The sequence below is a fragment of the Patiria miniata genome, unplaced genomic scaffold, assembly GCF_015706575.1.
Source record: "Patiria miniata isolate m_02_andy unplaced genomic scaffold, ASM1570657v1 HiC_scaffold_7, whole genome shotgun sequence".
In the NCBI taxonomy this organism is placed as follows: domain Eukaryota; kingdom Metazoa; phylum Echinodermata; class Asteroidea; order Valvatida; family Asterinidae; genus Patiria; species Patiria miniata.
In genome coordinates this window covers 46,766,079-46,790,578 of record NW_024037074.1, presented here as the reverse complement: position 1 = coordinate 46,790,578, position 24,500 = coordinate 46,766,079, and the positions used below count along the sequence as shown (strand labels likewise).

Below are 24,500 nucleotides of genomic sequence, written 5' to 3'. Positions count from 1 at the left end.
GGGCATGATCTAACAGACCAAAGTTCCAAGATTGGACATGCTGATGAAGATGTTAAAGATGGACACCGATTACCACAGGGACCAAGGGCCTCAAATGCATCACCAGACAGATCACATGTAGATGGAAAAGCAGATCTTTCCAAAAGGTCACACAGAGAAGCCAACAGATTAGGTCAACAGGATTTAGAATCAAAGAACCAGGCTTCAGAACCACCAAACCAAAAATTGCCAGTTGGCAAGAAAGCTGGTAACGGAAATCCTTATCAGTTAAAAGATAAAAAACGAGAGCCAAATCTGAAAGAAATTGTGATAACTGACCTTCCCAAAGACATCTTCGAGAAAGATGTTGTTGACATTCTGACTAAAGAGAAGTGTCGGGGATTCATTGATGTACGTCTTGTGAAAAATAAGGATGTCAGAGATCGTACCAGTGAGTGCTTTGTGAAGTTCAGAGAGAGGGAACAAGCGATGGAGGCGGTGCTAAAACTTTACGGTAGACCGATACATGATCATCGCTGTGAAGTCCGTCTTGCAGTCAATCATGACCAGATGGAACCAGCGATTGCCAGAAAAACCCTCATCTCATTTCAAGAGAAAGAAATGCCTGACAAGGTTCAAACAATCGAGAGTACCATTGAAGGTAAAATCGAGAAAATTGTAGAAGATGTACAAGATCTTAGAGAGGTTTGGGAAGAAAATCTGTCTTATGCTGATCAGGAACGTTGTGAGAGCTCTATTGTAGCACTCGAGCACCAGTTGAATGAGCAAGAGAGGTACTTGAGGGAGTTTAAAACTGCATGCATCAGTGTAGAATCAGCAGTCGACTGTTTGATGGAAAGAGTTGTGGCCCTATCGGAGGTACAGAGGATTCGCCATCGCTTTGAGAGAGAATGTCGCCGTGCCGAATCACCACTGCCAGTGTATGGCTACAGACATGACATTCAGGAAACTATCCAGAAGAACATGGCCGTAGTCTTACAAGGGGAGACTGGATCTGGGAAAAGCACTCAGATTCCCCAGTATGTTGTGGACATGGAACTTCAGAGTCGACATGATGGTGAGGATGCTCTAACTGGGGTAGGGCAACAGTGGCGAGTGGTGTGCACGCAGCCACGCCGGGTTGCAGCCCTGACTCTTGCCAAGCGTGTCGCCGAGGAATACGGCTGCCGAGTTGGGGAAGAAGTTGGTTACTTCGTGGGGAACAAGAAGCTTGTCAAGGACAACACGGTGGTGACCTTCATGACCGATCGCAAGCTTCTCAACATCTGCATGGCAGATCCTGACCTGTCCGAATACACCTGCGTTATCGTAGACGAGGCGCACGAAAGGTCTGTTGATACAGATATCCTCTTGGCTACCTTGAAGAAGCTCTTGACGAAGCGACGTGATCTTCACCTCATCATCATGTCGGCTACCATTGACATCAAACTGTTCACCGACTACCTGGGTGGGTGTGCCAAGCTGAGCATTCCAGGTCGCACGTTCCCCGTAGACAAGCATTGGTGTGGGGATGACGTCGGCATTGGTGAAGGCGATTACCTGAAAAGGGCCATACAGCAAGCTGCAAAGGTGAGATTAAAAAAAAACAACAACAAATATGGAATCTGTTCATTCAAGATCTGGAGTTAAATTATTGGCTTTGAAGCCAATAGCATGCCTCACTTTGGAATGGTTTGTAGTGCCAGTCTCATTATCAACATTCCAAATTCATCTCGGTCTTTGTCTTTACACATCATAATACTGTTAAATTCTTGCAACAATTTTTGGCAAAAGGCACTTGATTGCTTGTTAAACTCTTGACTCATTACCCACATTGAATCCTTGTTCATGAGCTGTGTTGTCTGAATGCTAATTTAGGTCATGCTTACAAATACCTTCTTTCGTGAAAACATTCATTTTATGATGAGTATTTACCAGAATTTTCATACTCTTTACAGGTGCATAAAAATGAAGGTCCGGGGGATATCCTTGTGTTTCTGACCTCTGCTAACGAGATTGAGACTGCGTGCAGAGATCTTAAATCAGCCCTCGGGCTTAAGACCGCCAACGATGATGAGAGTCCTGTACTTATCCTTCCTCTGCATGGAAGACTTCAGCCTGAGGATCAGATGAAGGTCTTTGCAGAAACAAGAGCAAATCAGCGGAAGATCATCTTTGCTACAAATGTCGCTGAGACGTCGGTCACCATCAAGGGCATTAAATATGTCATCGACACAGGCGTTGTGAAGGAGTGTCAGTATGACCCAAAGCGCAGCATGAGCCTTCTGAAGGTGACTACAATTACGAGAGCATCAGCTGAGCAGCGGGCAGGGCGGGCAGGGCGGACCGCGCCCGGAGTCTGTTACCGGCTCTACACTAAAGAGGAACATGGCGAGTTGGAGGAGACGATGAAGCCGGAGATCCTAAGGGTGCATCTGGGGATGGCAGCTTTGCAGCTCTTGGAGCTTGGTGTCGAGAACGTGGAAAACTTCGACTTCATCCAAGCACCTGATCGGGACGCCACAAGGCAAGCCATGATCACCTTGAGGCTCTTGGGTGCCGTTGATGAGGATGCCAAGCTGACTCCCCTGGGAAAGAAGATGGCTACTCTCCCCCTCGAACCACGTCTGTCCAAGCTGGTTCTTGAAGGAGCAAAGAGGGGTTTAGCCACAGAAGCTGTTGCACTGGCTGCTTTGATATCTGCACCAGGGAGCATCTTCTACAGAGGAGGCTCCGACAAAGACAAAGAGAAAGCAGACCGACTGAAACTTCAATTCTGTCACGAAAGCGGTGATATCATCACGATGCTGAATGCTTATGTTCAATGGAATAACCAACCAGAGAAGAAGCAGAAGGAGTGGACTTTGGAGAACAGTATGAATTCAAAGACCTTGCGAGCTGTCAGGGAGACGGTGAAGGAAGTCGGTCAGGCACTCAAGAAGGAGCACAGTATCGACTGCAACTACAGCAAGATGGAAGCACCAGATAAGGTGAAGAGTGAGGATCTGCAGAAGGTCATCATGTCTGGTTACTTCCAGACAATGAGTCTCTACAATGGCCATCATCGGGCAGGATATACGGTCCTACCCCAGCAGAAATCGGCCCATGTCCATCCATCATCTGCTCTCAAGGCCCTTGGTAGCCATCCCACCTGGGTGGTGTATGAGGAATTCAAGCGCACCTCACGCGATTTTCTCTTCAACGTTACTCAGGTCGATATTTCTTGGCTGGAGGAGGTGGCTCCAGTGTTCCATAGAGAGATCGATCTGGAAGCTCTCCGGGAGATGGCCATGGTGGAGCTTCCTCCAATTTCCCTCGGAACAGCTCTGATGAGACAGCTCATAGCGAAACGAAATGAAAAGATAAGAGCGCTTGAAGAGGAAATCACAGACAAGCAGAACTCACCGTGCATCATTGAAATCAACCGAAGCACAAAGCAGCTGCACATGTTTGTCAATAAACAGTGTTCCTCATTTGCCGAATCTAACGTCAAGGGCTTCCTTGAGGATGAACGCAAGAGGATCGAGCGTCAGCAGATTGAGGTGCCAGTCGGTGACTCGGGGGTTGTCCGTCAAGTGGTCATAGCGGGAGCAGAAACAAGGTTCATCTTGATGGCCAAAGACTACCGAACCCTAGAAATTAGCAATGTGCCTGCTGATGCCACTGAAGATGACGTGGAGAGAATCATCCGCTTCGCCGGTTGTTCCAGAGAGGAGATCATCGATGTGTACAGATTTCCGCCACAAACGTCGATGGCAAAGGCCAGCAAGTGGGGCCGTGTGACCTTCATATCTCCAGAAGCTGCCGAAGATGCTAAAAAGTGGCTTGAGGTGGCTGCTGCTGCTGAGGAGACATCGATGACGGTGAGAGCCATGCAAGGTCGAGGTTTCCAAAGGCGTGACATCCGACGAGTCAACACCAGATTGGTCGTCACCTGGTTCACGTGGCCATCCAAAGGTCATGCATTTGTCAACTGTGATTCAACTGATAATGCTGTGCAGCTGATGTGTGAATTAGCTGGTCTGCGTTTGAAGGGGATGATGTTGATACCCAAGCTTAAAAGGAATGACACAAGGGCTGTGCTTATAAATGGTTTACATCCAGATGCAACACAAGATGATCTTGAGAAGGCCATCGAAAGGAAGACGGACATCCCTTTCACCAGATGCTACATCGTCCGACGGGAACCTGCAGGGTCTATACCAACACCAGATGAAGTGACACGAGACATATATAGCATGTTTGATGGGGCAGTTGAACAGAATGAAATGAATATCGACATACTCCCAGTCAAGTCTGAAAAAACTCAGATGCACAAAGCGATTGTTACTTTCTCAGGTGACAACGAAGGTCAAGTAGATGCACGTTTGGCCGAACTCCAGAACAACCCGCGACGTAACCCACAAGGGCAACTCTACCACCTGAAGATCACAGCATCTTGCATGCTCTTCTGCCGTCCCGAAGTTTACGGGTGTCTTGAAGAGGACATCAAGCAACTGGTGGAGACTGCAAAGACAGAGAAGGAAGACCTGGTCATCAGAGTCAATCCGAGCAGGAAGACAAGTGACTGGGTAATTTCCATCTCGAGTGGGAGGGCTGAAGACGTGCAGACTTTGAGACGCTCACTTCTGGTGTATGTGCAGGGAGAAACAGTGCCACTCTCCGACCTGTACCATTCACAAATATCACATCAGAAGAAAAGCAAAGTCTTGGAGATGCTTCAAAAAGCTCTAAGGTACGTTCAAACCACAGATCTCTGAGCCACTAATTTGATTTGCTGATCTATATGTAATTGACAGCAACGCTTGAAAGGCTTTATAACGTAAAATTTTTCAAAGACAGTGATTTTTAAATGTCTACAAAACAATCTTTCTGAAAAAATAAACCCTAGGAATATGTAACAACAAAGAGTTTATTGTGTTTTACAGGTTCCTGATTGATGATTTGGATGCCCATGCTATGATCGACACCCGCAGACAAGCATTTGTCTTCTTCGGAAAGGACCGAACCCGGGAGCGTCTTAAACGCCGTTTTGGAGACTACGTTGGGATCATCTGCAACAATATGCTGAGAGAAATTCCTCTGACAGCGAGCGTGTCTCCTCACTGCACTAAAGGCAGGGCCATCAGGGCTTTAGTGAAAGCCTACGGACCTTGGCTTAAGGTGAGGAAAAATAGTTCTTCCTGTTAATCCGAGCAGGGAAACTTTTGTAAACTTCTTGGTGGGATATTGAAATTTGCAGTTTTTCCCTGCCAATAAACATTATGGGTTGCAGGTATCTCGGAGGTTTACTCATGCTTGTGAACTCTTAAAGTGTCCGTGTGATGAACTTTTCTTGAAAACACCTTTTGCGGCAACTTTATACTCTTAAATTTATGAAAACTTTTTGATATCCCTTTTTGTTTTTTATTGAAATGTGCACTTCTTTAAACATTTACAAGTTTTCCATGCTTTTGCAGACAACTGAGGGCCATGTTGCTGTGATGTCATTTCAGGAAGACATTGTTCAGTTTAAGGGTTTTCTGTTCAAACTGTGAACTCAATATTTGCTCATTGAAAATATTTGTGAGAAAGGGTCGCTCATCATTGGCTTAAAATTATTGCCTTATACAGCAACGTATGAATCACAAAAGAAATGGAACTTTATGGCAGCAGAATGTCCAAAATTCTGGATTTTTTGTGTGCTAAAATAGCTGTAACATGGAGGTTTCTGTCTGGAATGACATCACAATTTTGCTCATGAATATGGAAATTTGCATTAGCATACAAAAAAACCACAAAGGCTACAACATACCCTCCAATATGGAAAAGCCCAAACTGAAAATTAGGTTCAATGGGACACAAAGGTGCATTTTTAAGGATAGCATTAAAAAAATTACGTTGCGTGGGCCCTTTAGTCAATAATGAATCGCGTGAAAAATTCACCTCAACTTAAGTCTTGACAGAACCTATCTGTGAATAAGTCATATTTTTTACCCTCTTCTGAACTTTGCACCTCGGACAATACATTTGCAGTTTTGGCCAACATTCCTGAATCCTGCGTCATTTGATTTCACTCGAATCTTGACGAAACTGTAAGTAGACATTCCATTCTTTTCAATCTCCAACAGGGTCTCCAAGAGAAAAGCGAGTCGGCTGCCATTACCATGAATACGAGACAAGGAGTGCTGTTGATCGAGGGCAATCCGACAGTCTTTGACAAAGTCCACGACTTGGTCTACGATTGCCTCAAAGAGGCAGGTCTAGAAGATGCCATGAGGTGAAAACAGAATTCATGAGCTTGTCTACTAATACAAAAGCTTATCCCGACAATGGGCTGCAAGCAGTGTTTTTGTATGCTGTTGGAGAAATCAGATCAGTACGATTCGACAAAGCAAGAAATGTTAATTTGTTTTCCCAATTTTCAGCGTCGAAGATAAGCAACCCGTCGAGGATATTGAATGCGGTATTTGCTACACGCCGGTGGATGGTCACGAGGAGGTCTATCGTCTTAGTGCCTGCTCTCACGGCTTTCATCAGGGGTGCATCAGGGAGCTGTTTAATGTCCGACTGAAAGATTCCAGCAAGGACTACCCTATAGGTATGGGTTTTTGCAGCAAGGGCTTACGAGAAGATTGTGTACAGATGCTCCAAGCCTTCCCTGTTTGGAGATGTTCCCTTTGCAAATGGGAATCCTTGATTCTTAAGAGAGCCATTAATATAAGCGTTATATGAATCTTGACTACATACTCGCATACTTGTGTTTTGAGTTTAACCCTAGCCCTTCCAGATGCAACACAGTGCAGCAGGTGGAAAAGACATGGTGCACTTTGATGCATTCGGCTACCAACACCAGTGCATGAATGGCCAGCTCTGAAACAATGAGAGCCAAGTCCCATTGAACAATGCCACAGTTGTATCCTGCTGCGTGCGGTGACCACGGACTCTGAGGCAGTGTTGCCTTGAGACTTTTCCCCTGATGGATCTTGCTACATTTAGCAGGCTTGTCACTTAGTCAAGTGTTGTATGTTGCTACATTTGGCAGGGTTATGGCTAACATACCCTGGCTGGTTAGGGCAAGAAAAAGAATTATTCCACTTTTTTTGTTTAACTTGTCTTGTGGACCGACGAATTGACATTCAGTGTACAAGGCCACCATCTGTGGACAAACACCCATAGATCCACAAGAGGGGGTGCTTCCAAAACATGGCAACTGTATAAACATATGATTTGAAATCATGAAGATGCACATAGTGTTTACTTTGCTTTCCGCCCGATTTCAGAGTGTCCTTCGGATAGCTGTGGCCGCCCCATGCTGTTGTGCGACATACGCATCCTCTGCCCGGAGGAAGACACGCGCCTCAAGTTGTACCAACTGGCGCTCGAAGCTCACGTTGCTCAGCAGAGTGACGGAAAGCTCAAGTTCTGCCCGACGGCCGATTGCCGCATGATCTACAAGCACACGGATGACGCGCAGACGTTTGTGTGCCCAGAGTGCCGTGCCCGACTGTGTTCGTCTTGCGGGGCGGAGCCTCACCGTGGACAGACGTGCGAGGAGTTTAAGGTACCCATACCATTCTGAAAATAAAGAAATTGTGAAAATGAACTGCAATCAGTTTTGAACAAAGGGAATTTACAGAAATTGGATATGAACTTGCAGCCTCTACTGGCAGTGTACTAACGGAGCGATCCAGCTGTACAATGTTTGTTAGAAGTCTCCCAGTTTGTTACTTTCTTTTGTTCAAGGGGTTCAAGTTAGAAACTTTTTCATGCCCAAACTCACAATATTAACATTTGGCCATTGGCAATGTGGCTTTTTACAAGGAGTCATCAGATAAACCACAGGTTAAAGGCACAGTCCATCATTTGCAGCTATCCAAAAAGTAACTGACAAAATTATTGCTGTAAAGCATCCATGGTTTAAAGATAGTGATGGTACTAATCTCCCTGTGAAATTATTCTTTCTGGCACCCCCATATTTTGAAGAAAACAATAAAAGGCCATTTCCAATGATGTGTCTAAATACAACTTTTTGGAAATTTCCGTTAGTAGTTAGTTACCAGTGTTCTCCAACTTTGAAAATCAAAGGTTGGCGCTGGGGTCGGCGGGGACTCCTGCGAGCGCGGAGCGCGAAGCCCTTACGGCGTGGGGTCCGGGGCCCGCTTAAGGGCCCCGGGAAAATTTTGGATTCTAGATGCTCTGTGGTGCAATCCAAGGCGATTCTCCAGGCCAGTTCCCCCGATTTTTTTAGCATTCAAAAATTTCCTTTTCAACCTAAAGCAGACTTCTCTCAGATCAAGTGACGCCTTTTTGTAATTTTGAAAAACAAAACGGGATACAAATTACGGGTTTTTTTAACGCAATTTTATGGGTGGTGATGGTGCCGTGCGATCATCATCTTTATTTTCATGTTGCGTTTTGTCGTTGTCATCGTCATTTTCCCCCAAAATTTCCCTCTATTAATGACCTACCTGTATGTTCTTAAATGTCGCCAACTAGTTTGGTAAGTCAAATAAATTAAAAGTGGATTTTGTTCTCTTAGGGAACCGGGCCCATACACATCGCCATTTATAACTTTTGACAATCGGCATGATCGGAACACAATGTCATGTGCACGCGTGTTTTGGCTGGCCTCGAGCTCGTTTGCCTCGTACACATCAATGCGTATTATATTGTGTACCGCGCGTGCAAGCACTGAGAAAAAGAAAGTCGGTTGGCTGCACGTAAGATCTGCCGTACGTACTCCTGCTGGTGTGTGTGTGTACTAATACAGATATATATTTTTGCGGCGGGGTTGTCGCTACTTGAAGTATCGGCACACTCCGGAACTGGGGATTCAGTTGTCAGTGTGTGTGTACATCGCGCGTACTATAGTATAGTACGTACGGGTGCATGGGGAATCGCTGGTGTTTGCACGGCCGGCCGTGCGTTTGATTGATTCAGCGAGATTTTAAGACAACCCCGATCGGGCTGGGATGACATCGAAAAACATTGTTAATGTGTGGGAAAACAACTGAAATCAATTATTTTAGTTGTAAATGTACACTGTAGAGTCAAAAAAATTAAACCTGGCGGCAGGATTTTAAAGCTTGGCGGGGACTTCTTAAACATGGCGGGCGCCGCAGAAAGCATGGCGGGGCGCCAGGTTTGTTCTACATGTTGGAGAACACTGAGTTACTATTTCACCGAAGCCGTGAATGAGTGCGCGCAAGCATAGACACGCCATGCATGCACAGCATGCACGTGTGCGGCGTGCACACGTGCATGCTGTTGCTATTCAGACTGTGTAGCTGCAATCTGCTGAATGAGAACGTATCTCAGACGCTGATTACGTGCGCAATTCAAAACATGTCTCGGCAACTTTTGAATTGAAATCGAGATCCTAGAATATTTTTTTTCGGAATAAACGGCATTCACTGAGCTGAAACTTATAAGCACCTTTTTTTTTAGATTTTGAGCACTTTTGTTGCTTGCAATGAAAAAAATTCATAAAATACAAATGATGTACTCTACCTTTAACAAAAATTGACCGTTATGCAATTTCTTCTCAAGAAACAAACAACTCCACATACGTTACAAAATTCCCATTACTTTGAAATCCATAACTTTTGCAATCAACACTTTTGGCAGTAAACCCTGGGCCCAATTTCATAGAGCTGCTTAAGCAGAAAATTTGCTTAAGCACGAAAAAACATTGCTTAGTAAAATTAGGCTACCGGCCAAAACTCCATGTGATGTATATTGCTTGTGACTGGTATTTAGCTGTTGTTTACTTAGCATAACAATCGCATGGAGTTTTGGCCGGTAACCTGATTTTATTAAGCAAGACGTTTTTGTGCTTAAGCAAATTTTGTGCTTAAGCAGCTCTATGAAATTGGCCCCTGGTCTTTTTGGTCCCATAGATCCATCGTCCATTTCTTGTTCATTTTGCTTACCGACACAGATATCTGGCAAGAATTTTGACGACATCGAGGAATGGATGAGGACCGGCGTGGACGCCAAAAAGTGCCCGGTGCCAAACTGTGCTTGCGTCATTGAGAAAATCTCCGGGTGTCATCACATGACGTGCAAAATGTGTGGCAAGCACATCTGCTGGGTTTGCCTGCGTTTCTTCGACACCGGCAACCAATGCTACGGGCATCTTCAAGAAGTCCATGGCAATTTCGTGTAATCCATTCAATCGCACATTATCATCTCAACTTCCAAAGTTATGATATTATACAAATATTGAATGCTTCGAGTGGTGTAGTAAACTAGCCTCCCAAGGTGATCCATGGACATTGTGTTTTTGAGGCAAAGCTGAGGGAAAAAAGAATGCTCCATGGATCACGGAGGGGGGCTAGTTTTTACTTCACCACGAGATAAAGCATTCAATATTTGCTTTACATCACTTCACCCTCAGCTTCTGTGTGGTTTTTAATATTATGAATTATTTAAATCTGAACACAGTTAAAATCAACTTCAATTTCAATACAAAATTGGTGGGAAATGTATTTCTCTCTTCCAAACCACCCCTTCACAAAGTATCTGAACCCAACTCTGCGGTGCGCTCTCTTGGGAACAATAAGCTCTACGCGCAACGCTCAACGCGCACACCAGCGTGCAATCGCACACACATACCGTGCCATGGGCATAGTACTTTGGTTTAAAAACTAAAAGCTATAGTACTTTGGTTGCACACTGAAAGATAGCAAAAATAGAAAGTACCATGTGACCAACTCTCGGCCAATCAAGACACAGAATCTGTGGTCGAGGTGTTATAAAAATGAATAGATATGTTAATGAAATTTGTGCATGTGATTTATAATTAAAAAAATGTATGCATGTGACTTATTGAAAATAGAAATTTAAAAAAAATATTTGAAAGAATTTATGAACAAGTGATGAAGACAGCAATGCAGAAACTGGGTAATTTTGATGTTACATTGATGTTTCATTTTATTCAGCACTACACTAGAAAAATCCTTCTTTTATCACCCTTTCGTCCACCGGGTTAACAATGTATATTTAGTTACATTCTCAGTAACGTGAGTTTCTTCACAACTGAAACAGTTGTTTGGAAAATAATATCAATATAATTAACCCCTGTTGAGAAACTGAATTAATTTACTACAAAATAAAAAAAGTTTTGAAATTTAAAGTTGTTCAGTTCGGCATCGACTTGCAGTGGATAGAAAGTGTGAGTGTATAAACGCATCAAAGTTTAAACAATTTAATACTGAAATGAATTAAACTGCTGCAAACTCGTGCAAACTTCCCACTGACTGGGTTAACCTGAAATGTATAAAAAAAATTTAAATGGCCTATTTCACCTTACATAGCAAGGCCTTCTTCAGGGCCTTCTTCAAATATCAGGTCATTTTAATTTTTACATTTAACATAGGATTTTAAACACTTCCATTTATGAAAGAAAATGTGAAATATATATTTTTTGAAAAACTTGATTCTAATAGTTTAATAGTCTAGAATAGCCAGTAATCTTCATTTGATGATGAGATGTGGGGAGTGGAATTAAAACGTTTGTAAAAAGTTCTATTTTGAAAAACCTGAATCTATTGTTTTAATAGTCTAGAATAGCCAGCAATCTTCTTTTTTGGGGGAGGAACGGAGAATTATCTTTATTTGATGATGAGGCATGGGTGGCTTGTGCGTAAAGCGCTCGCCTCTCACTAAGGTGACCACGGTTCGAATCCCGGCCGCGGATCACATGTGAGTAGAGTTGTGCGTTGGTTCTCTCCTGTGCCACGAGGGTTTTTCTCCGGGCCCTCCGGTTTTCCTCCCTCCGGAAAAATCAAACACTTCTGCGAGTAAGGATGATTAGCCTCCCAAATTATTATTGTTGTTATTAAACATTTGTAAACAATGCTATTTGCAAAATGTAATTAATGTTTTTTTCCTGCAAGGGTAAACAATAATTTCAATAACACAGAAACGTCTGTCTGATGACATTAAATAAACTGCATGAATCAGAACTAACTGTGTGAGTAGTTGTTTGTGATTTCAGTTTGAGAATTGCTCCTTCAAACAGTTGCTAAAAACAGACTTTTCTTTCTTATAGTTGAAAGCCAGTTTTTACGTTTGCACAAGTATGACCATAGTGACGACTTTTCCCCCAAAAAACATTTTCCAACCGGTATTTAAACAGATGTTTAAGAATTAATTATTTGGTGTTTTTGATAATTACATGATATTTTTACTTTTCAATAAATTATTTCTTTGTATATGAAGTGTAATGTCGAAGAGAACAAATTGACCATGATATCTAAATATAATTACGATTCAGAGGAATGATCCAAAACTCCTAGTCTGTAATCTCCTTGACCATTACTAGATGATGGATGTATAAGATTTGAAAAAAATAAATTTTCAGGTTTATTCAATGAGCTCTGTCGCAGACATTACATAATTCTAGAATCGCCCCTAAAAAGAAAAAGAGAAAGTGTACATGTTTCACACACAAATGCAAAATAATCAAAACCACCCTCCCCCCCCAAAAAAACCCAACAACGACCAGAAGAAAAAATGTGGAAACCACAAGCCTGCTCAGTTGGTGAAAATAGTCTCTTCCTGTCGTTTCTTCCGGTTCATGACGGTTCCAGGCTTGTTCTGAGCATCGGGGTGACTAGAGAGCTCTGGCGGGCACGTCGATACGGGGCTGGACAGCAGCAGCTGCTTGAGGTCGTAGTAAACGTCGCTGTCATCTGGTGTCAGGAAGGAGATCGCAGTACCCGTCTTGCCGGCTCGGCCCGTACGACCGATGCGATGGGTGTAATCTGAAATAAAAATCGTAACGGAGATTCCTTCAAATACAGCCATCCAGTATGCAAATAGGAGAGTCGTTAAACTCAGGCCCTCCCTGGTTATGCAAAATCTACCAGGAGGTTTTGTAGGATTTTGTAGGATTTTGTAGGATTTTGTAGGATTGAGGAAGATGGAGCCCAGCTACTATTACTTTACATGTATGGACCTTGAAACTTGGTAGGTGCAAAGAGTGTGCCATTGGGTTCTTGCACAGTGGAAGATTTTGTAGGATTGAGGAAGGTAGAAACAAGCCACTAGTACTTTACATGGGGCTTGATAGCCCTTGAAACTTGGTAGGTACAAAGAGTGTGCCATTGGGTTCCTGCACAGTGGAGGACTTTGTAGGAATGAGGAAAGAAGAGCCCGGGTACTATTGCTTTACATTGGGCTTGATAGACCCGTGCGAGTTGTCTAGTAATTTTTTCATTCCAAGTCTAATTCAATAGTTCAAAACTTTTGTATCGGTAGAAATATAGCACTCTGTAAAGAACAGGTCCATGGGCATGGGGGGGGGGGGAGGTAACAAACGACATGGGGTAATAATAGATGGGTATTTAGTATCACTGATGTGACAAGAATATGACGAGTTAATTCAGACTCGCCTTCAATATTCTTGGCCATGTCAAAGTTGATGACAATGGAGACATCACGGACGTCGATACCGCGACCCGCGACGTCGGTAGCTACCAGGATGTCCTTGATGCCCGTCTTGAGACTGGCCAGGGCGTACTCTCGCTGCTCCTGGCTCTTGCCTCCGTGGAGGGTCACTGCGTTGTACTGAAAATTACCAATAATAAAACATGAAACAGCCACTTAAATATTTGCCACTTAAATATTTGTTGTGACATGGTGGTGTAATGGTGTAAACTGACGTGATTCTGAGGTTATTGATGCAAGTTTTCATTTTGTTACAATTCAAAAATGGCATTCTTATAATTTTTACCTTTTTTTTTGGAAGCAAACTTTATTCAAAAGCTTCAGTAAACATGGTATTTCAAATATCTGTACTCTGAAAAAAGCATCAATCTACACCGTTTGCTAAAAAAATCTTGCTTATTCCGATTGGTCTTCTAAGTTTGTAGGATGCAAAGAAGGAGCGAGACTTACTCCCATTTTTTCCAGCGACTTGGCCAGCACATCGCATCCCTTCTTCTGATTGACAAAGATCATGATGGGCGGGTCGTAACCCTTCTCCAAAATCTGGACCAATCGGTGCCTGACAGAAAGAAATGCATCGACAACTTTATCAAATAATGGCCTTACCTTGTAAGCCCCACCCACATTTCTAGATTTGACCATAAGCCCCACCCACCTTTCTAAATTTGACTATAAGCCCCACCCACCTTTCTAGATTTGACCATTAGCCCCATCCACATTTCTAGACTTGACCATAAGCCCCACCCACCTTTCAAGATTTGACCATAAGCCCCACCCACCTTCCTAGATTTGACCATAAGCCCCACACACCTTTCTAGGTATGACCATAAGCCCCACCCACCTTCCTAGATTTGACCATAAGCCCCACCCATCTTTCTAGATTTGACCTTGAGCCCAACACACCTTTCTAGATTTGACCATAAGCCCCACCTGCATTTCTAGATTTGACCATAAGCCCCACCCATCTTTCCAGATTTGACCTTGAGCCCAACACACCTTTCTAGATTTGACCATAAGCCCCACCTGCATTTCTAGATTTTGACCATAAGCCCCACCCACCTTTCTAGATTTTACCATAAGCCCCACCCACATTTCTCAGAGTGCTTGTGACTGAGTTTGACTGAGCAATCTGGTCAGCTGACCAAACGCCTTAATCTAATTGGTCAATGTGCCGTTTCACAGGCAGGAAAGGTCAAACAAAAATGCTATAATTTCCTCACAAAATACCAAAACTAAAAAACAAACAATAATTATCTGGGTACCTCTATGGACAAAGAAACAGGTTTAAATGACATTTTAAACTGTTCGGTGAGCTTGGAAATCCTTCGGTTGTTCTAAGTGGAGATCGTAGAATACTTGCCTCTTTTCTTGGTTGGAGACCATGTAGACGATCTGTTGAACCTTCTCTACCGGTTTGCCGATAGAGCCAATGTAGACCACAGCGGGGCGACGTAGGTAGGATCGGGCCACACGCTCTACAGCAGTAGGCATAGTGGCTGTAAACATCACGGTCTAACGGAAGTGAAAGGAAAAAACTCTAGCCAATATGAACTCTGTGCACAGGTACCTTATTAACCCTACCTTCCCCAACTCCATCAAAATTCATCCCCCCATTTTGGGGGACTTGGTCCTGCAGTCCTAAAGGTAAAGGTAAAGGGGACAAACCTGTGTTCACAGGAACAGAGTGCCCATCTCTCTTTTGAAGCGATTGGGCCAGACTCATATGCTGCTGTGGGGGGATCGCCACACCTCCTCAACAGCGAGTCTGTTACCTTCCCAGCATTGAATAATGCTGGTGCCCATTTAACACCTGGGTTGAGAGGAGTAATTGAGGTAAAGCACCTTACTCAAGGGCACAACACGCAAGGCCACGGCGGGGCTTGAACCAACAATCCCACGATCATGGGGCCTGTGCTCTACCGCTAGACCACACGTGCCCACTTAAATATTGATGCAGTATGATGGACTTGGCGCCTGGAGGCCTGAAGCAGTGCTAGGGGTATCCGATTATTTTTGCACAGAGATTTGTTGGGCACAGAAAATATTTGCTTTCAGTAAAAATAGGGTACCACCAAAATGCACTGCTGTGTATGAGCTAATGCGTCAACAAGAGAGGGCTCTTTTTTACCACTTTTTTTGAAGTTTTCGAGTTTTTCCCAGTGGTCTCCCCCAACTCTCCATTTCTGACCATCGACGGAATTTCTGACATTTTCTGACAAGGTACCGGGACTCAACTCTAAGAGGCTCATCTATGAGATTATTATTTTTTTTTCCCACTCCCTGTGACCTTTGATCCCTGTGACCTTTGATCCTTCCCCTTTCTGGTCCCTCCCCTGTTCATACCAGACCCCTTGTGGTTTGCCATCTCCCTTTGTTTCTTTGTTCTCTCATCCACCCTCCCCTGCATCTTTCCAAACCTTTCACACCTAATCCTCCTTTTGTGTTTCTTCTTTCATCCCTGCATGTTTGTGTGCACCCCCATGTTAATGTATGTACCTCTGTCATTTCTGTTTTAGCCTCTGAAGAAGAACTTGCTAAGTTCGCAACGTCAGGCCACATTAATTTTTAGATTTTTTTTTTTTGGCGAAATGTTTTCATCCATCTCACCTGTCGGAATTTGTGCTTGGTAGCGAAATTTGCGAGGAGGACTGCTGAGTCTTCGGCGTCGTCAGTATCTGGTTTCTGATTGGTCACCGGTAGATACTCCAGAATCTTCTGAACGTCCGGCTCAAAACCCATGTCGATCATACGGTCAGCCTACCGGGGGAAAAAAACGGGGAAAAAAATTCCATGACCAGCGGTGTAAATGTTATCACTTTATTTAAAGACTGGTTCCAGCCCCTTTCCTTCACAGTGTGGAGTATTATGGAGGGAATGGGAACCAGCCTACCTTACTAGGCTCTCTCTGTTAGGTATTCCCCCACGCAATAAATCCCTAAAATAAATAACGAGATGCACATAAGGCCAAAAAAAAAAAGTCTCCGGTTTCTGGTATGGAGCTTGTCCAAAAAGTGGTGCGGCGACGCGGCTTTTTTTTTTTTTTTACCCGACTTTTTTGCTTCAAATGTCGGCTGATGACTGCAAATGGTGCCCGACTAAACTTAGTGCAAATATATGGGAGTCCAGAGAGGCCACATAAAGCTTATTCTCGACCATAACCCAATCTAAAAACACGTTGAAATTGTGCAGCAGCAGAATTCCAGTCAAACCAGTGAGTTTGGCGGTTTTGAGACATCATCTTTCATTAAAAAAAAAATTTTTTCATTTTGCCGACGCGCATGGCTACGGCTACGCGCGCGCATACCAGAAACCGGAGACTTTTTTTTTTTGGCCTAAACCAACGTAATATCTCAATAACTTGTATTCGTATTGTAAGGCTTTACATGTCCTTTTGAAGTTTGTGAACAAACTCTGCTCACCTCATCCAAGACAACATAAGTGCACTGATTCAGAACCAGATAGCGGTTCTCCAACACATCGATGAGACGACCCGGTGTTGCTATGACAACCTCGCATCCCATCCTCAGCTTGAATCCCTGGTCCTCCCGTGATATGCCACCGATGATGGAGACAGATCGGACACCTAGCGGCTGGCCGAAGCGTACCGTCTCTTCCTCGATTTGCTGCGCCAGCTCGCGAGTCGGTGCTAAGATAATGGAGTACGGGCCTTGATCGACATCCTCCTCCCTGTGGGGAAAAAATGGCTGAAATGGTTAACGACCTCCTCTCTGTGAAAATAGGATAGCTAAATTGGTTGTCTTCCTCCCTGTGGGAATAGAATAGCTAAAAAGGTTAACGTTCTCTTTTTTTGTGGAAATTAAATGGCTAAAATGGTTGTATTCCTCCCTAAGGAAATAGTATGGCTAAAATGGTAAAAATCCTTCCTCTGGAAATAGAATGGCTGAAATGGTAACCTCTTCCTCCCTATGCATATAGAATAGCTAATGTGGTTAACGTTCTCCTTTCTGTGGAAACAGAATGGTTGTTTCCACCCAATGGAAACAGAAATGGTTAACATTCTCCCTGTGGAAATAGAATTGCAAAAACGATTGTTTTACTCCAATTGAAATAGAATGGCTAAAATAGTTAACGTCTTTCCCCCTATGGAAGTAGAAGAGCTAAAATGGTTAACGTTCTCCTTTCTGTGGGAATAGAATGGCTAAAAATGGCTAATGTCTTCCTCCCTGGGGAAATAGAATGGCTGAAATGGTTAATATCCTCCTTTTCTGTTTACAACGTGATTCAACAATTACATGTACTGTTGGTGGCAGATTTTTATTGGATTTGCCCGGCAAAAAGTCAGGTGTAGCAGCTCTTTGGTTTAAACAGGGACGAATTTCCAAAAAGTTGATAAAAGGTCAGAAAAATACATTTCTTTTTATACTGACAATGTCTTTCTCTAACATTCAAAAAGTCTGATTTCAGACTAAAGCCCGAAAACAAATCTCATGCCTGTTGTTATTTGTGTTTGGCGCCCTCACTGGCTCATGCACAAACGTCATGGGGCTTTCTATATGGAAAGAAACGAGAATGCGAACCTTTGGATTTTCGGCAGTGTGGTGATCCAGACCAGGAGGGGGATCAAGAAGGCAGCCGTCTTACCGCTACCGGTCTCCGCCACGCCGATGATGTCACGGTTCATCAAACCGATAGGAATGGCCTGTCTCTGGATGGGTGTGGGGTCCTGTGAGCGACAAGAAAATATGAAATGGTATATTTAACAATATGGAATTCATAGAATTATCACAACAGACTGAGCTAACTATAAATTTTTACTGAACGTAATTTAGACTTCAATATTTAAAAGAGTAACTTCATTCTCCAAGTAATTTATGATTCTAGGTGAGACACGAGGTTAAGGTTGTAGAACATCAAATTCTTTGCAAGATCGTAAGAAAGATAAAAGTAATTTTGACTTCAATATTTAAAACAGTAACTTCATTCTCCAAGTAATTCATGATTGTAGATGAGACACGAGGCAGCAACAGACATTTTTAAGGTTGTAGAACATCAAATTCTTTGCAAGATCGTAAGAAAGATAAGATAAGTAAGATGCAAGTTAAATGAGCCGTTAGGTTCCTGCAAAGTTGCAAGTTTGTGAAGAAGTCAGAAAGAATCCCAGCCCAACAAAAAAACAAGTGGATTTAGTTTTAATAAAGACTTGCTTAGCATGTAATGTAAACCGGTTAGCCTTGTAATGTTAACCAGCCTCGTACTGCTAACTGGCTTAACCCTAATTTCCAAGCATGATTTACTAGGAACCATACCCATCCTGGCAAATTCCAACACCATATGGGAAACTGCACACACATATTTCGGGAGGTGTGCCAACCCAATGTGAAAGACTGTCAGTTTAGGGGTACTGTACCCATCCTGACAGATTCCAACAAAACATGCTGTTGGGGTTTGATGGGTTGAGTTCTGTTAGGGTTAATAATACCTGGTAATATTAACTAGCTACCTTTTATAGTTGACCAGCTATTAACCTTGTAACACTAACTGGCTTACCGTGTAATTCAGACCCTGGATGACATCGTTGATATTTGACGGTATTCCTTCACACTCGGCCCAGGATCGCAGCGGGTTGGGGATGCGTCCTCCCTTGGTGCTGATGTTGTAGTCCTCTCGGAAGATGCGCCAATCTCTCTCGGTCATCTCGGGAAGTTTCTTGTCCTTCCAGTGCCGGTCGTCCCACTTCTGCTTCTGCTCCCTCTTGTCTTCTTTCTTCAATCTTGTTCTTTGAATTGAATTGAATGGATTCAGTATAATTAAACCAGTTTATTGCAAAGTTCAAGAAAGAAAAAGGATTTAAATGACTTTAGAATTAAAAGCGAAGTAACTACCAACTTTAACCCTGACGTACCTGAATCCATCAAAATCCACACCCCTGTTTTGGAGGATTTCGGCTGATTCAGGATACCTCCATATTGAACGAGTTGGGGGATTTTGATGGATTCAGGACAGTGAGCCATGCGGTACTGCAGGATTTTCATGGATTCAGGATACCTCCATAGTGAACAGTTGGGGGACTTTGATGGATTCAGGATCTCAACAGTTTAACTCCATGGCTATATGTTTGGTGTGTACGAGGTAAATGTACTACACTGCTGATTCTGATGGACTCACTGGTGGATTCTGATGGAATCTCGACGCCAACATTTTTTTGGCATGACAAAATTGGTGGATTCTGGCAGATTCAGGATACTTTCTAGTAAAAGTGCTCAAGGGGTAAGGGTTAAAGGAACAGCAGGAACACGAACATAATTCCTTGGAGATTAATCATTGGTGATCAATTACTGGAGTTTCTCAAAAGCATGGAACAGTTTCTTATTTCGGAGTGAACAATTCCGTGTTATATTCAATGCCTCCCCCCCCCCCACGCCTAATTCTTTCTAGTTTTTGAAAAGAAAAAAAAAAGAAGACAAAAATTTCAATGAATGTTAAAACTTTCAACTTACTTTTCTTGCTCTTTCTGTTTTCCAGACCGCCGTTTATCGAGGAGGTCGGAGTAGAATCGAGCCTCTTTCTTCTGTTGCTTGATGTCTATGCCTCCAATGTGGCCACGCCCGAATAACTGAGCCTCGTGTTTATCCTTATAGCTGAAAAAACAAAAAACAAAAAACAGATATGACGTTACACTCATGTCTATGGGAAGAGGCACACTCCATTTCCATTGGCATATGTGTATAGCAAGTAGCCAAATAATTTGGACACAGACTTACATCGGGTTGAAGTCTGTTGAGGTGTCTTCCCCCGCGTCCCAATCGAAGACAAATTTCCGGTCGTTGAGTCTCCGGATCCGTCGCTTCTTCTTGACAACTCCGAGGTAGCGATCCTGCGAAAAAAGGGGGGGGGGGAGAAGAAATAGTGCTGTAGTCCATTTTGATGTCATGGATCGCAAGTACATCGCAAGTCTAATCACAAGTCTAATCGCAAGTTGACTCACAACTCAAGTAAACTGTGGATGAATAATGACAAAGGAATGCCGTGGCCACAGCTCAATTGAATAAACTGTTGAGTTGAATTGGGACTGGAGGACTTGTGATGGACTTACGATTGATTTGTGATGACTAGTGATGGACTTATGATTGACTTCTGATGACTTGTCATGGAATTTGTGATGGAATTTGTGATGGACTTGTGATTGAATTGTGATTGGATTGTGATGGATATGTGATGGACTTGTGATGACTTGTGATGGACTTGTGATTGACTTGTGATTGACTTGTGATGACCTGTGATGACTTGTGATGGACTTGTGATGGACTTGCGATGGACTTGTGATGGACTTGTGATGGACTTGTGATGGACTTGTGATAACTTGTGATGGACTTGTGATGGACTTGTGATGTACTTGTGATAACTTGTGATGGACTTGTGATGACTTAAGATAACTTGTGATGACTTGTGATGACCTGTGATGACTTGTGATGACTTGTGATGACTTGTGATAACTTGTGATGGACTTGTGATGACTTGTGATAACTTGTGATGACTTGTGATGACCTGTGATGGACTTGTGATGGACTTGTGATAACTTGTGATGGACTTGTGATGGACTTGTGTTCGACTTGTGATGGACTTGTCACTGAATTATGATGGACTTGTGATGACTTGTGATAACCTGTGATGGGCTTGTGATGGAATTGTGATGGACTTGTGATCACCTGTGATGACTTGTGATAGACTTCTGATGGACCTGTGAGGATTTGTGATCGATCACAAGTCCCTCTACTTCAATAACCAACCAAGTTTTCTTCTTTTTTCCTCCCAGACTGACCTTGATGGCTTGTTTTTCCTTTTCCTCTTCTCTTTCTCGGTTCTTGGACGAGTCGTCGTCCCTTTCTCTCCGCTCTCGTCTCTCCCTTCGCTCCACCCGTTCCCGTTCCCATGGATCGCCTGTTGCCATGGCAATACAGCAAAATAACAACAAATCAAAGCAGGTTAGTTGATGAGAAAATCTGCTCATAATGCATCTCTTCTTCCATAAAATGCTTCTTAATTGTACGTTTGAAGACAATTTCGCACCGCTGAATCTGCTCACGTTCCCAAGATGTGTTACCATAGCATCCAAGCAAAATAAGGAGAAAAAAAACAGCAGCTAAGTGTATAAAAATAACTGCTCATAATGCATACGTGTTTCCTCCAATATAACATTTTTTTGATTGAGAGCTTTTTCATACATGCGTTTTTGAAGAATTTTTTTGAACCTCTCAAACTTCTGAAATATTCACTGACCGGCCAACTGTGAATTCTTCAAGAATTCCATCTGTTTCTTTCTCGCTTCGTCCTGGTCCTTTCGTTTGGCCTCCACTTCCTCTTTCCGCTTCTGGAGGGCCTGCTTGGCCCGCTCTTCCTTGGTCAGAAACTTTGGCTGCAAGACAGGAAAAAAATGCAACGAACAAGTCAGTATTTAAGCAAGATGCTAATATAGTGGTGTTAGGTGCCAAACTAAGTTATGTAAAAGAAAACAGACAAAAAGTGGTAAAATCGGGCATCAACATGGAATAGCATTAGTTACTTTTAGGACCCCTCTATATTTGGGTTTCCTCGATTTTTGAACTTACAAGGTGTTTGTCATTCCAATATTACATCTGCAGTCTCAGGCAGTCTTTTTTTTAGTTTTAGATTGGCACTGTATTTTTAAACATTTTGAACAGGGCTTGAGGATAAAATGTTACATTCTTAGCAGTTTTGGCAGTTGAAGATGTATGAAGCATAAAAATGGGTTTGTGTTCTCTTGTATAGGAACGGGGTCCTAAAAGCAATTAACGCCGAAAGTAACTAACACCCATGGAATATTATCTTCTGTGAAGAAATGTGGTTCTGAAAACAACCAGCGTTAAGATGTGTTTTCTCAGACAGTGTGCTCGGTCCGTCTTACCTTCGACAGAGCTTCTTGTTCGGCTGCTTTCTTCGCCAACATCTCTTCCAGGGAAATCGGTTGTTTCTTGTTAAGTTTTTCATCTTCTTCTTCTTCATCGTGTTTGTCTTTCTTCAGTCTGTTTGGAGGAAATGGTTTTTGTATCAAAATGCTACTCTTCTATCTGAATTCCCTGTAATATTTTGTGTGAACGCCACGTCTGATTTTATGAAATTTGTATCATAATTTCCTCAGGAGAAAAGTGATTCACACGCCCTCAAATCCAGGGTTAGTATTCTACACTCCAAACAAATTTTATATCAGAGGTTGCTAGAAATTTGAATTCATCGTACCTTTGCTTTTTATCATTAGGCGAACGCGATCGGTCGCGTCGCGATCGGTAGCGGTCCCTGTCGCGGTCTCTCTCTTTGTCGCGATCTCTCTCCTTGTCCCGATCCCTGTCACGGCTTTTCTTGTCGTCCCGCTGCCTGTCCCTGCGGTCGCGATCCCGGGACCGAGAACGAGATCTGAATAGAAAATAAAGCAAAACATCGAAATCAACCGCAAACCTCAGAGTGTACTACAACCAAGTAGACAAAAATCTCAGTTATACCATCCCTTAAACCAAGCCTAGCCCACCCCCAACGAAAAACCTCAAGAAGGAAAACCTGTAAATTTTTATACTTTTTGAGGGAAAGTGGACACAATAGGAGTGTGCAATTTGGTTTTGATAAAGTCTCGTGCATTTACCAAAATTTGCCGAAACTAAAAAGTACCTTCCAATAGTGTCTACCATTATCACAAAAGCTGAAAAGAACGTTGCAACCTGATGCCCCTCTTTTTTTCTTCATATATCGTCCTTTCTTCTTATATCATCTCAATAAAGGTCAGTCATCGTATGAATCTGGGACTGAGAAACATTTCCAATTTTTTTAGGAAATACTTACAAAATTTTCTTGACTCTCCATAGACTTTGTACACAACCGCTGAAGTGGCGTCTGGATATTACATTCTTTCCCAAAAGGTACTCTTTTTTTTTTAATTCAGAGCTTATGGGCTACGTGCGCCAACAAAAGAGGGCGCATTTTTTTACCACTTTTGAGAGCCCCTTGGACAGGACACTGCGTGTGCTGATTCGCGCGAGAAGTACACACTACTTATATATCCTGAATGTCCACAAAGCTAAGCCATACGGTCTTCGTGCGTGAGCATCAGGCGTAGTCCGCGCGCGAAAACGTTCGAATTTAACTTGCGATGGTCTCCCAGACTAATCCCTGCCCTGATAACTTTGAATCATTCGAAGTGGATGGACCGGGAACCAGTCTAGGTCTCCCCCAACTCTCCTTTTCTGGCCAATGAAGGAGTACTTGTGCACGGATCCCATTTTGATTACTTGAATGGTGAATTCTCGCTGTTTTCCCCTTCATGTTGGCTTGTCAATTCTCACCTTTTCCTGTCTCTGTCACGCCTGTCTAGTCTGTCGCGCTCATCCCGATGGTCCCTGTCCTTCCTGTCTTTGGACGACATATTGTCGAGGTGGACTATGACGTTAGTGTTGCATTTGCGTCACTGGTTGAATATGAATCTATAAAATGGAGGGCAAAAGATGAGACATCATAGATAGAATACAACCGTATGCAGTGGTAATGTAAAAAAGTGCCCAAAAAATGTGCGCCAGTGTTTGGACTAATCTCCTCAGTAGGTTGGAAAACCAGACGTGTGGCCGAACGTACAGCGCAGCAATACGGAGGCCACACAAGTGGGGCTACTAATAAAATATGACTGAGAAAAGACATAGGCCCACGTGCATGACATAGTCAGATATGATAATATCACACTAATAAAGATTTTGGTACTAAGTGAAATAACATTGATGATTTGACATTTTATACTAATTTTGAAATATTTGTGGAGACAATATATGCTGCCCTCTATTGTCGAAACAGTGTCAGTCATGTGATACACCGCGCTATAGCCGCATAAAAAAAACCCGCGCCCCATGGAGCAAAATTGTGACAAGCTAAACAAAACTGACCGACCTTGGCTTACAGTTTTAAGCTTAAAATATAACATGGCAAAATATGTTTAAAACAAGCAGACAATATAAAACTAAAGAAAACCGATAAAATTGTCTAATTCTACATGGTTTTTCTTAGCAAGTCTTCAAGGCAAGCCTACCTACCATTCTCCGCAACAAAACAAAAACGTTCTGGATGTGCAA

At 43.0% G+C, this 24,500-nt stretch overlaps 2 protein-coding genes across 4 annotated transcripts in view; one reads left to right on the top strand and one right to left on the bottom strand.

Annotated features, from left to right (window-relative positions):
• The window catches only part of LOC119744775 (ATP-dependent RNA helicase DEAH12, chloroplastic-like), a 16,843-nt gene extending 4,772 nt beyond the window's left edge, over positions 1-12,071 (top strand). The window contains exons 4-10 of the mRNA XM_038220906.1: positions 161-1,569; positions 1,938-4,714; positions 4,908-5,142; positions 6,090-6,238; positions 6,387-6,559; positions 7,242-7,522; positions 9,902-12,071. Coding sequence (XP_038076834.1) covers positions 161-1,569; positions 1,938-4,714; positions 4,908-5,142; positions 6,090-6,238; positions 6,387-6,559; positions 7,242-7,522; positions 9,902-10,129 — 5,252 coding nt within the window. The 3' untranslated portion in view covers positions 10,130-12,071. The remainder of the gene's footprint in view (positions 1-160; positions 1,570-1,937; positions 4,715-4,907; positions 5,143-6,089; positions 6,239-6,386; positions 6,560-7,241; positions 7,523-9,901) is intronic.
• Positions 12,044-24,500, bottom strand: LOC119744771 (probable ATP-dependent RNA helicase DDX23). Of its 3 annotated transcripts, none has more exons than XM_038220897.1 (16): positions 24,462-24,500; positions 23,727-23,864; positions 22,633-22,806; positions 22,301-22,418; positions 21,655-21,790; positions 21,197-21,315; positions 20,139-20,251; positions 19,875-20,015; positions 18,925-19,153; positions 17,955-18,100; positions 16,836-17,103; positions 16,024-16,173; positions 14,777-14,928; positions 13,867-13,975; positions 13,362-13,536; positions 12,044-12,731 (listed from the first exon to the last, which is right to left on the bottom strand). In XM_038220897.1, the coding sequence occupies exons 2-16, from the start codon at positions 23,804-23,806 to the stop codon at positions 12,502-12,504; spliced, it is 2,340 nt and encodes a 779-aa protein (XP_038076825.1). In that variant the 5' UTR covers positions 23,807-23,864; positions 24,462-24,500; the 3' UTR covers positions 12,044-12,501. The 3 variants fall into 3 exon arrangements, with proteins under 3 accessions (XP_038076825.1, XP_038076826.1, XP_038076824.1); XM_038220898.1 differs by having other exon boundaries at positions 24,458-24,479; XM_038220896.1 differs by having other exon boundaries at positions 24,426-24,469.